This window comes from Mustela nivalis, assembly GCF_964662115.1.
Source record: "Mustela nivalis genome assembly, chromosome: 2".
Classification (NCBI taxonomy): Eukaryota; Metazoa; Chordata; class Mammalia; order Carnivora; family Mustelidae; genus Mustela; species Mustela nivalis.
This window is the reverse complement of record NC_139021.1, coordinates 171129024-171142282: the sequence shown is the minus strand read 5'-3', so window position 1 is coordinate 171142282 and position 13259 is coordinate 171129024. Positions and strand designations below refer to the sequence as shown.

General features: G+C 46.1%; 1 protein-coding gene across 7 annotated transcripts; it reads left to right on the top strand.

The window, feature by feature from the left end:
• The first annotated feature begins 6542 nt into the window (after positions 1-6542).
• LOC309858870 (uncharacterized protein) lies at positions 6543-12448 on the top strand. Of its 7 annotated transcripts, XR_014308399.1 has the most exons (6): positions 6543-7341; positions 7438-7567; positions 11168-11314; positions 11419-11442; positions 11600-11850; positions 11951-12444. XR_014308399.1 is itself a non-coding variant. In XM_082719187.1 (5 exons), exons 1-5 carry the CDS (start codon positions 7297-7299, stop codon positions 12007-12009), a joined length of 405 nt encoding a protein of 134 aa, XP_082575313.1. In that variant the 5' UTR covers positions 6543-7296; the 3' UTR covers positions 12010-12448. The 7 variants fall into 7 exon arrangements, 2 of the variants coding, with proteins under 2 accessions (XP_082575313.1, XP_082575312.1); XR_014308400.1 differs by adding an exon at positions 7994-8123 and having other exon boundaries at positions 6543-7567; positions 11168-11442; positions 11951-12443; XM_082719187.1 differs by lacking the exon at positions 11600-11850 and having other exon boundaries at positions 11951-12448.
• Positions 12449-13259: the final 811 nt, after the last annotated feature.

Genomic DNA, 13259 nt, shown 5'->3' with positions numbered 1-13259 from the left:
AATTCATTCAACAAATATTTGTCAAGTGCACCCGGCACTGTTCTAGATACCGGGCACACCAACGGTGGACATTTTTAGTGAAGATTAAAACACGAGCATGAAGCAATACATTCAGGCTAAGGGTAGTTTCAAAACAAGTTGAGGAATTATTTCAAAATATTTTTACCCCAAAGAGAGGAATTGTTTTTTTCTTAGTTGGAAACCGGTTGTCACCTGATGTCAAACAGAGTGCTGGCTTGGGTGGCTTTCAGCTGCGGAGACGGCGTGCCAGGGAGCTGTGAGCTGTCCTGCTCTGTGTTTTCTGCAGCCTCAGTGGCACTGGAGTAGGGAGTGGGAAAAAGGAGGTTGGAATGTGAATAAGATAACACACAAGACGACACCAAAGTGACTTGGGTCTAGACTGCGGGGACCTAGGGAACCGTGTAAGGCAGCACAGGGCCCCGTTAGGAAATCCGGTCTCTGACAACCTGCCCCCGAACATCCTCCCACCACACCGCTATTTTAAGGACCACGAGGGAAAGGGCCGGAGTCTGGGTAAACCTAGGAAGCATGGGAGCCCAACGGAAACGTGTTGCGAGAAATCTTGGTGCTTAGCAGGGGTGACGTCTCCAAGAAATGGCCTAGCCTGGAGTCTGACCAAACTCGGCACATTGAGAAGACACGGATCAGGCAGATCAAAGAAGCCGATCCCACGGGCGCCTTACAGAGCCCAGGGCTCCTACGCTACCCTAGAAGGCTCCTGTGAGATCAGAGCTTCGGAGGTATTGATCGTGGCCTTGAACAGGTCAATTTAGTTTTTTTGTTTTTTTAATTTAGAGAGAGAGCAGGTGTGAGAGAGGTTGGAGGGGACAGAGGGAGAAGGAGAGAGAGAATCCCAAGCAGGCTCCAGTGCCGGCTAGACACAGGGCTGGATCTCACAACTTGGAGATCACCACCTGAGCCCTGAACAGGTCAGTTTTAATAAGATCAATAAATATGACAACACTAGCAACTGAACACCCCCGACAATGGACTAGGAACAATTTCACACTTACCTATGTTTTCCGAGGGTTTACACCAGGGCAGAACCAAATGCTTCCCCTCCAACGTGCTAATTCTTGGCTGTATTCATGAGAGTAGCAGACACTACTCCTAAATCAGTTACTATTTTAGATAACTTATATTTGTTAACTTATTTCATTCATGCAAAAAAACAAAACAAAATAACAACAACAACAAAAACACCTATTTTAGAGAGGAACAAGCTAAGTAAGTTTAAGCAACGGTCTCGAGGTCACTGAGCTAACCAGCGGCAGAGTCAGAATTTGCACCCAGGCCCCCTGCCGGAGTGCGTGCTCTCAGTCTGGACACCACACTCCCTCCTCAACAAGATCCTCTGTCCCAGCACAGTGAGGAAACAGAAAAGAACACACCACCACCACTTGTCGAGCAAGTGAGTGAGTTATAAATTATTCAGTGTTCTCTTAGCTACTACTCGTCTAAGCAGTTGGAAGACCCAACTACACAATGCCAAGGAAAAAGTAACACAGGCCCATAAACAGGATCACAATAAATCTCTGTACTGGTCACATTCGTTCTGGTAGTTCAGATCAAGTTGTGCAGCCTAAGGTACAACTTACTCTGCAGGTGACTGAAAAAACCACATCTAGATTATTATACAAAAATGGCATGTATTTCTTGCATGTATTAGAGTCTCTAGGAAAACTTTCCACTCCTTGCCAGTTTCTTAGCTAGGAGGATATGGAAGTAGACGCTGGCTTCCACAAAGACAAAGACTTGTCCTGGTAGCAGACTGCCTTTTGATAATTGGCTACATTTTAACTGAAAGGAAGCAGAGTTTTATTACCACATTTTATTTTTAGAAGATTTTATTTATTTATCTGACAGACAGAGATCACAAGCAGGCAGAGAGGCAGGCAGAGAGAAGGGGGGAGGCAGGCTCCCTGGTGAGCAGAGAGCCTCATGTGGGGCTTGATCCCAGGACCCTGGGATCACGACCTGAGCTGAACGCAGAGGCTTTAATCCACTGAGCCACCCAGGCACCCCTTGCATCACATTTTAATACACAGTAGAAAACCACACTGTCTTAGGACTGCTTCAAGTTATATTTTTTTTTTTTTTAAAGATTTTATTTATTTATTTGACAGAGAGAAATCACAAGTAGATGGAGAGGCAGGCAGAGAGAGAGAGAGAGGGAAGCAGGCTCCCTGCTGAGCAGAGAGCCCGATGCGGGACTCGATCCCAGGACCCTGAGATCATGACCTGAGCCGAAGGCAGTGGCTTAACCCACTGAGCCACCCAGGCGCCCAAGTTATATTTTTAAGTTATATATTCTACTTATAAATATATTTTTATATTTGAAAATTTTTGTTTCCTCCCTTGGCAGATATTCTGCTAAAAATCATGATGACACACAAAAGATTCTTGTGTTGACTGCTGTGGTTGATTGATTTGCCAGCACCCATTTTATAATAGCTCTCTGGGCTTTAATGTTCATTGGGTAGGACAGGAGTATGGTTTATCATTTCTAAATTTCATTCCATTTTGTAAAATAAAAATATTGCCCAGATAGACCAAGATTTCAAGGCCAAGTACAGTTGCTGACATATTAACATTTCATATTCTAACCTAATTAGTGGACATGGATCAATTATCTATTGTAAGTGATGCATAGAAAGTACAAAAAATATTCAAGTAGAGAGATCTATAGATTAATCACATGAATGTGCTAAATTACTGCCTGATACCTAATCATTAAAGAGGAAAATGGGGGAAAAATGAAAATCCTTTAAACAACCTCAGATGATGGAAGTACAAGTTTTTCTGGAGTGTGTTCCCCTTAATATTATTAATTTTGACCATTCTCATTACTTTCTCTAAATACAAATGAATTTCAGATGATTTAAGGAGCACCCTGAGATGACAAGAACATCTAACAGAATTAGTGACACTTAACATCAAAACTTCACGTGGCTTTAAAAAATTGAAAAGCACAAAACTGAATCATTTTGTTTATATCAAATCATTAAGAAACCACCCTCTGTGCACATGAAAATGTTTAAATTGAAGTATTATTTTTATGCTGTCACATTTTGCTTAAGGTTTTGAGTTTTGATGTTTGTTTGTTTTGTTTTGTTTTGTTTTCTAGTTTCGTCCAAAGAATGGGTTTTAGTAATCAGTGAAGTTAAGTTCCTAATTTGCTCATTTACATACAAGGGGCTCAGTGTTTGTCTTCAGATCTGGGCTTGTTTTCAGGTCCTCACACCATTTCCCACTGACAAGTGTTTTGCCTGGAATGGTTCTGGGAAATCTTAAGCCAGAGCTGCTTTTCAGAAATGTGCAACAGGTCTTTCCGTGTGTTGTTTATTTCCAGGCCACTGATTTTGTGCTAGGAAGTTCTTGACATCATGTGATATGCAATGCAAATAGGACAGCCATCTCCTGGAATAAAGCTGGCATTCTTCTGGTGCAAGAACTTGTATTTGTGGGGAGTGACACACTTGGACAAACTGACCAACATGAAAAATGAAAGGAGAAGTTTTGCACCATCAAAAACTCTTAACAGCAGAGATCCGATATGAACTTGAAGGAAGCTGTGGTGAAATGGGTAGAGTGTACATTCTGGAATCAGACCTCCTGGGTTGGATCACTTGATCCAACTGCTTGATCTAATTGCCTCAGTTTCCTCATATGCAAAATGAAGATGACAGAGAGATTGTCATGAGATTCAAATGAGATAATGAGCACAGGGTGCTCCATGCACTGTCCCAGAGTGTGAGCACTGAACAAATGTTAGCTGTTGTAACATAGAGAATTCAGGACACCGGCATTGAATATGGCTCTTCCAAGCTTGGGAACTTTGCAAGGTCATAGGCTGTAGGCGAAAGGCTGCAATCATGCAAATGGCATGATGTAATTAAAGACTTGGCCTTATCCTTAGAAAAGAATTCCCAAAGTAGTACAAATCATAAAGGCATAGTCACAGAGTTCTTGTAGAACTCCTTGCGTCTATTTATAAAGATAACAAGAAGAGTGTGGGGTGTGTGTGTGTGTGTGTGTGTGTGTAGTCTTTGTGCTGTGGATCATGTTGTCACGAAAGAACAAGCTGTTACCCGCTACAAGATACCAGGCACAGAATCCTTGCAAAGTGGTTTGGGTTCATCACCCAACACACCAGCACAGGCTCAGAGTCCATTCTCATTGATCTTCTCTCTGATGAGCCTCACGAGGTATTTTTTGAAATTGCTTAGGTAAAAATAAAGACAATCCATCAAAGCCTTGCAGATTGGTTCTCATAGAAGCTCCTAGAAAGTTCGGTGGGACTAAAGTGTATGCTCTATACGCCACTAGGTGGCAGAGGAATGTTCTGAAACCAGCTAATCTCAGAGGACTTGGGTGCATCCAGCTTTCCTTCTCATAGCTGGGTGGGTGGCCTGTCTGCAGGGTCCTGACAGGACCTTCCTGTAATGTGGACTTTTAGTCCTTGCCCTTCCACATACTCAGCCTCCAGAGAGTCTGTGACTTTGGACGGCAGGCCCTAGCCTCACCTAATAGATCAGGATTGTAATTCTACTGTTACCCAAATCCCTAAACCAAAAATATCAAAAGCTTTCCAACTTTTGAAAACTTTATTTTCAAGTTCGGAAGAAATGGCAACATTTTTTTAGGCACGTTGCTGGACACTTGTTAACAAGGATGAGCCCAACACACTGGGATGCCATCTTTCCTCCTGACATTGGGCAGATCCACTTCTTATGCCCCCCCCCAACTCTATTTCTATACAAATCTTAACTTTTTAACCTCAGAAATCATTCTTTTGGGATATTGAGCAATGTTTCTAGTGCTCCAAAATTTGGGAGGCTAGATTGAACTAAACTTGAGAGATTTAATCAGTTGGTCTTATTTTCATTTTTGAAAAGATAAGGTCCTGAGTCTGAGCTGGAATGCATTCTCTTCATTCCTGGGGTCTAGCTCTGCTGTACTCTATCTGGAGAGAGTTCAGGATGGGTTTGATCAAGCAGCCTGTATAAGCAGAAAGGAACAATCCTTCTGGAAAAAGAGCTGCTGTAATGTCAGGTCACCACCACATGAAGCAGAAATCCAGCAAGTTCTGCCTTATGATGTGTAATTTTATTATATCCAATATAATTTGCTAATAGTAACAATACTTTCCCTCTATTATTTGTAACCATCTAATTAATTGTTCTAATTTATGGAGAGAAACCAAAGATAGCTAGTTGAGGCCCTTGGCTTAAGAATCAAGTCTTCCCCCTCTCTTTCCACAGGGCAGAGGTTGACTGGAGATTGGAGCATGTGGCCTGAAAAAGATTCATGTAAAGAGACATGATCAGGCCCTCACAGTCTCCAAGGACACGTTCTCGAGGTAACAGGGATTTGGGTTCAGAGGTGGCAAATAAGAATATGTTCTCCCACTGGACCCCCTTCCTCCCACCTCTGTCCAAAGACCTCAGTGTGTTTCAGATCTGTCCAAGGCCTTTGTCGACAAAGGCATGTTCTCTTACTGACCAGCCACTAGCCTCTGATGTTAGCTGAGATGCTGGCAAACCATTTTCTGTCCATCCAGCCCCATCTGCATGTGATTGCCTCAGTGGCCATTTGCTCCCTCTGTGAGTGGAGATTCCCAGCAAAGGATCTGTTTCTTGGCTTTGGGGAGAAAACCCAACTTTCTAATAAAGGACAAATTAAATTCAGGGGCTTCCAAATTAAGCCCATACACACTTTCTTCTTTATTATTATTATTATTATTATTATTTTAAATTTAAATTTAACTAGCCGACATGTCGAATACTCATTTCCTTCCTTAAAGAACCCCTCTGCCTTGGTAAGCCGGGGGCTGGGTCCTGGGTTCCTCCTGCTTCCCATAAGGGGTTCCTGAAAATGCAGCCCAGTCAAGGGCAGCACGGGCGGAGAGTGAAGACTGGAAAGCTAGAAGGTAGGGGAACAGCCATACCCTCCTTTCTGAGCCTCCCATCTCTGTGACCAGGTGTCCAGGCCCTGCTTTGAAAAGGTGCTGTGAGGGGCACCTGGGTGGCTCAGTGGTTTGGGCTGCTGCCTTTGGCTCGGGTCATGATCTCAGGGTCCTGGGATCGAGCCCCGCATCGGGCTCCCTGCTCCGCAGGAAGCCTGCTTCCCTCTCTCTCTCTCTCTGCCTGCCTCTCTGCCTACTTGTGATCTCCGTCTTTCAAATAAATAAATAAAATTAAAAAAAAAAAAAAAAAGAAAAGGTGCTGTGAAGTAGAGAGCGAGCTGGGAACAGCTGGCCCTAGGAGCCTACTTCATTCTGGTCCGGCTGCCAAGTCCTTGTTCCCTCCCAGGTTGTCACTTGAAGATTCCCCGCAGCTGGAACCACTGCCCTGCCTCCTTTCCTCTTCTAGAGCCCCAGCTCCCCCCGGCTGCACTCGGAGCCAGTGTCAACCTCTGGCTGGAGTCCCTTGCAGCCCACTCGGATGCTGGCCACGCTTCTTCCCGCCCCTGGGAGCCTGCTCTGTGCTTTCCTCCCTGGGGAGAAAGTCGTACTCATTTCAGTGCTTCCCGTGCTGGCTGGTTTCTTGCTTGTTAGTGGGGGAAATTTTCTCAAGGAGCCATTGCCATTTCATGTATATAACATTTGCTTTTGTGGCTAGGTGCCTATCTGAAGCTTTGAGAATAATATTGGGGCTTACCCAGAAATTTGCAAGCTTGTTCTCAATGGTGAGTGAAAAAGAAGGTTTTTCCTTTTAAGGACTTGGTTGTGCTGCATTGGGAAGGAGTAAGCGTACCCTTCTGTGGGGGCTTTTTAGAAGATGGACACTCACTCCCCACTCCGGGTCTCCATACCTCATTTCAGGGTGCTTGGGGACCCACAGACTTAAACTGGCTGCTGGAAGAGAGAAAGAGCCCCCACGTCACAGTCGGTACGGGCTGCTGACTTCACTTGGCATGAAGCTCAGAGGTTTGAGGTTAGTCTTTATGGGCACGATTGGAATCTTTGCCAATTGGGCATGTATTGACAAAGACCCAGTAATCATCCTGGAAACTACCAAGATGATCCCAAAGAAGACACCAAGGCATACTTTTGATAAATCCAGCTAGCACGTGGCACGTACATTAGTGAACAGAAACCCACATTCTCAGAACACTCAGGTTTGGGTTCTAGAACTGCACAGGGTACAAAAATCATCATGGAGGCCCACCCGTAGCCAGAGTGGAGATGGAGAACCCAGAATGTGATTCCACCACTACCGACACCCCCCACCCGGCCCCCGGCCGCCGCCGCCCCTGGCTGTGGCCGCACACATGGATTATGTCACCGCCACTTCCAGCAGTTACTATTTTAACCAGGTAGTGCCTGAGCTCTGCCTGATGGAAAGTCATGGAGCGACCTTCCTCCTGTCTCCCTCTCCCTCCAGCAGTGACAGAGTCTAGCCCTTTCTGCAGGAGACGTGTTCTGCCCAGAATAGACCTTGGCTCCTGGGCCACCAGTTGCAAACCTGTCTTCATGATCGAGGGGCTCTTGTTCCCTCTGCTTTAAGAAGTGTCCCCGGAGGTCAGGCCCAGTGGGAACTCGGTGAGTGTCCCCTCCCGAGGCAGGGAGGAAAGGGGAAATGAGCTTGTCGAGCAAAACGTTGCTCCTACCCAGATTTCACTTCCGTTTCAGAATGCAAAGTGACAGAGGGTGCTCCAGGCTCTCAGAGGAGGGTAAGGGGGAGGCGGGGAGAGCATGAAGAAGTAAAAAGGTGGCCCCTCCTTGAGCAGTGGGAGGGATGCCCTTCAGTTACCCTTGAAGGTGGTGATTCCTAGTCAAGGGTCTGTTTTAAATGGACTTTGGTCCACCTGAAGAAGTCGAGTTTTTCTCAGAATGTCATTCTTCGTGTGTGTCTCAAATAGGAAATGTGAATATTGGGTAAATCAAGGCAGATAAGGAGGGATGTTTTAGCTTTCCTCTGGGATGAGTAGAGAGTGGCTCTACAGGGGACCCTGAATCATTTTCCAGTGCTGCCTAGGATCAAAGGAACCTTTTGCTGTAAATACAAATGGAACCAAAAGGCACCTGAAATGAAGGGAACATTCTTTGTGTCTGTGTGCGTGCATAACCCCTCAGGCGATTCGACAGAGAAGAAATAGTAAGTAAATCAGAGCCCCATTACACATTAGCAGCTCTGAAGCAGGGGCTTTTTCAAAACCCTTAAGTAAATCATTTTATTTGTTAAAGGATTTTCACATTGGGGCATAGGGACTAAAGTTCACTCTGCTTCTTGACTGGGTTTTCACCACCTTGACCCTGTCTCCATCTGCTTGGGCTGCCATTAACAAAATGCTGCAGACTGGGTGGGCGGTAAAATGACAGAATTTATTTGCTCACAGTCTTGGATGCTAAAGTCCAAGATCAAGGTGCTGGTAAGTTAGTTTCTTTTGTGAGATCTCTCTCCTTGCCTTGCAGATGGCCGCCTTCTTGCTGGGCCCTCCCATTGCTGTCTCTGTGAGCACATGCCTGATGTCTTCCTTGCTCTCTGTGTCCTGATGTCCTGTACTTTTAAGGACACCGATCATATTGGTTTAGGGCCACCCTAACAACCCCCTTTTTATGTAATCATTTACTCCATTGGGTATGGGGTCAGTGTAATCCATTATCTACAGATCATGCAAAATAGCAAGTAGGCCTGATGAATTTTATAGGAAATTTCGTTAAGCAGGAGAAGACTCCCTAATTTGTCTTCCTATGTAGTTTCTCGGGAGCTTTGCTGAAAATATCTCTTGCCTTCAACAACTTCCCCATGACTCTTCCTTCCGCAATCACAGACGGCTGTTCGGGATCTGAAGGTTCAGAAGTAGGAGGTCATCCTGGGTTTGAGCCTGGGGCCACACAGGCTACACGGAGTCTGGAAAAAAAAAGCAGATTCTGTCAGTTTTAGAGGCTGAACATCTGATACAGTGAGGCAAACCTGAGTTCAATGAGAAGCCAGTTACACACACCATTTACCCACACCAGTTACACACATCAGTTACACACACACCACACACACACACACACACACCATGCACGCACACACACACACACACACGAGTGCACAGAGACCAGAAAAGTTTGTACCTGTCCTTGCATAAAGAAAGTAACATTGGGGGGCGCCTGGGTGGCTCAGTGGGTTAAGCCGCTGCCTTCGGCTCAGGTCATGATCTCAGGGTCCTGGGATCGAGTCCCGCATCGGGCTCTCTGCTCAGCAGGGAGCCTGCTTCCTCCTCTCTCTCTGCCTGCCTCTCTGCCTACTTGTGATCTCTCTCTGTCAAATAAATAAATAAAATCTTAAAAAAAAAAAAAAGAAAGTAACATTGGTATTTGTTACTGGTAGGGATTCCCAGCCTGTGCTAAAGAATGCCCTTTGTCCATAGAGGGCAAAATAATACTGTCACCACCCTTGATCGATCTCTCTCTCTCTCTCTCTCAAATTTTGAAACTTCAGAACTGAATGGGGAGCACAATACCCAAGTCTGCTATGTCAGCCATGGGAACCCCTTGTCTGTTGGCTTCAATGTCATGTGATGGGGTGTGGGCGAGATGGGAAATGGAACGACATCATCCTTGGGTGTCCGAGAGCTGAGTGGCAACACCTTGATTTCTTTCTGGTGCCTAGTCCCCATTCTGAAGTACCAGAGGTCCAGAAAGGAATAGGAAGTCAAGAGCACAGAACAAAACCTGGTGATAAACTGAGGCAGATACTGGCCTCTGGCACCAAGGCGGGAAGGAAAAACAAGAGAACACAGGAAAGTACAGCTTGCTGCACGAAAAAAGCCAAATCCAAAGAATGGGAAGAAGAGGGGCCTCCGGAATTTAATTTTTTACTTTGGACCAACAGAGTATCTTGTAGCCCAGAAACACTTTTCCTTTGGACTCCAACCTTGCTTTATGTCCAAAACGGGACTGGACATGGACATTATGAAGCCAAAAATATCAAACAACTCCAGATCCTTGGTTAAAAACATTAGCAGCAACACACGACAGAGCTCACCTCCCCCATTCTTCACATTTCATTTTGAGAGGAAAACCAAATGGTGTTATAATGAACTCACAAACCTTCTTCATGTGCTTGCGAGTGGTTTCTGAGTCTCTGAGGCTCCGAAGTAATGTAAGATGGTCTTATTTAATATGCATTGTGGAAAGAGGAAACAAAACCACATTTTTAGTCTCTTTTTGCTAAAGTCCCTTTTGTTTACTGTTTCTAGGTTCAAAGGAATCGTTTTCTGGTGATTTATCTATGTAAATTTGGGATGAAAGGAGTTAACATGTGTCAGTCGGGGTTCTTAATGGCAAGTAACAGAGGCCAAGTCTGGCCCCTTAGAGCAGAAAGAAATTTTTCCAAGTGTGTTAGATCCTTCTAGAATCCCAGGAGGGCTAGACAATGAAGCCTGGAGGCTATGCAGTCAACATAGCCTCCTTGAGCTGTTCCTAGGGGTTGTTCTACTGCCTTCTTCCTGAGCAAAGGGATTGTTGCTTGCACCGTGACCCCTCTCAGACCAGACCAACTTCTGAATCATCTATGACCTGATTGCAGTGCCCACCACCCTAGGCAACATGCCCCCAAATTCTAACCAGCTCCTCTGGTTCTCAGGTTGTTCCTCCTTCTCCAGAGATTCCTATGCAAATCTTCCCCAGCCCCAGTCTTTTTTGGGAAACCCAACCTTGTCCAGTGGAAGGGGGCTCATGCTCTAGAACTATCTGCCCCAATGCACCCTCGTTGCTTTTGCTCAGATTGGTGTTGTTCTGTCTGGAGTAGCACCTGGGTGGTCCAGACCCCATGATCTCTGAATCCTTGAGGCTGGACCCCTTTTTCCCAGTTCTGCCATGAGCATGGCAGGCACTCTGGATTCTGTGACTACCTGGCCCTTAGAACGAGCTCATGCATAGCTCCAAAGGAGGGACAAGAAGCCTCACAGGGCAGTCTAGTGTAGACTCATATCGAGGGAGACAATTCTCATGTACATTTTAAGATTCTCTTCCGACACAGCGAGCCTTATTTCTATGCGGAGTGGTTCCACCTTGGAGTAGTCCAAGCTTGTCAAGAACCCATGGTGCTTCCTGTTGGCTAGTCCCACTGACATCCTGGGAAGCTCTCCTGGCTGACCATTTATGGAGAGGACTTATCCGTCTTTTTGTTCTCCATCTCCCTCTTAGGGGTGGAAGGCAGTACAAGACCTGGTGCCACTTCTTCCCATTACCGTGTCATGCCATATACTGAACATCTAATGGAGCAGAATCACCAGCTTGAGAACGAACTATGTCTATTTTTCTCAGCTGTAAGCTCATCGGAAAGAGTGAGAGGTATTTTTTTTTCCTTCTCCCAAAGAGGGACCAGGTTCTGTGTTCTGGATGTCTGGACTTCTGTCTCAGAGGAGCATTAGATGCCTTTGTTTTCAATCATCTAGGAGACAGGACTCAACCCAGCTGGGGTAAGGAGGGCTCCATGGGTTGAAGGGGAGGGGAAGAGGGTGGTCGGGGTGGAGCTCTAAGGCTGGTTGGAGGGAAGGAGGGGAGATCTTGAAATAGTGAAGACTCAACCCAGTCGGCAGGCACTATCTGATGAACGGTGACACTTTGGACCACCAGGGCTGGTCACCTGGAGGACAGAGAATGATCAGGTACTGCTGTGCGTGACTCTAACAGCCCAGGTAAGTGACCCCCCACTACTAAGCCTGGCATGCAAGGAGGGGTGCACAGGGCATTAACTGCCTGCCAGCACCTGGACCGGTTGGCCTGGACTCACGCGGCTAGCGAGGCTCACTTCCGATGGAACTGCAGCCCGGGGCAGATGGCTGGGGACCACACCCACACGTCCAGTTGATCCTTGAACAACACAGGTTCAAACTGCTCGGGCCCGTTGATTCGTTATACCAACTAAACCCCCAACTTTATTTGGATGTCTCCAGTTTTTCCACTAATGCTCTCTTTCTGTTCCAGGATCCAATCAAAGGGGCCACATAGCATTTAATCAGCCTCTCCAGTCTCCTCCAGTCTAGGACAGCGTTTCTGTCTTCCCTAGTTTTCCATGACCTTGACTGTCCTAAGGAGTAGTGGCCAACTATCCTGTAGAATGTCTCCCAAACTGAGTTTGTCAGATATTTTTCTCATGCTTGGACTGGGGCTGTGGGATCTGGGGAAAAAAATCCCACAAGGGTGAAGTGCTCTTCTCATCACATCCTGTCATCAGACGGTCCGTGACACCCACATGGCATCACTGATCATGTCAGCCTTCATCGCTCAGTGGACGTGATGTCTGCCAGCTTTCACCGCTGTCAAGTTACAAATCCCAGTTCCCTAGTCTCTTCTTCTAAAACCACCCAGCCCTTTTTTATTTGCAATAGAAAAATAAAGGAAGAGGATGCTGCTTGCAACTGAGTGTCACGGAAGCGTTCTTGACTGTTATATTTATATTTGAGCAAGGGTTTTCTTGAAGCCCTCTGCCTCGACCAAAAGTAGCAACTCTAATGGTAGGAATTTCAGGCTCTGTGACAGTTGGGTGTGGGCGTGTGGGCCTGGGTGATAAATGCGAGCAGCGTTCTCCATCCTCCCGCTCAGGCGGGGCCCCGCGCCTCGGCCTATATATAGGACCAGAGCATAGAGTAGCCTGTTCATAAAATCTTGGTACAGATTTGAACACTCAACACACCCACGCACATTCAAGGGACTATCCTACCACTTATTTGCTAACACGGGGTAGAAGTGCAGATTCAGAAGGGGTGATGATTGTTTACCCAGGACAAATTAAGCATCTTTGGTGGAGAGCGTCACTGGAGAGGAATATGGCCCCCTTTCTATTTCCAGTCCGACTTGTTCCCAACGAGACAGTCACTCCATTTTGAGAGTAAGCCCCTCCCTCCATCCTTGAAATTGGAAGCTACGTGGAGATAGATATGAAAATAAGCATACAGCCCCCTCCCTCAGTGTTCATGCTCCCCGCACAGAGAGATGCTGTTGCAATTATTTGATCTTAAGGCTGCCTATTTCTGCTCCGGATATGACTTCAAGCATCTCTTCTTTTCTTAAATGCCTCCGATGACCCTAAGAGGTATGGACGGACTTTCAGGTTTAATGCTTTAGACGGAAAATATATTCCTGGGGTTGGGGTTGGGATCAGGAGAAAGACTACAGATCATTCAGAACCTCCGGGATGACAAAGTGCTTGTTGGAACCTTGCAGAAGTTGTTTATTGGGCTTCTGACTCGTACAGAAACAAGGAATTCAGCAACAGATTTGGAGCAATAAAGCA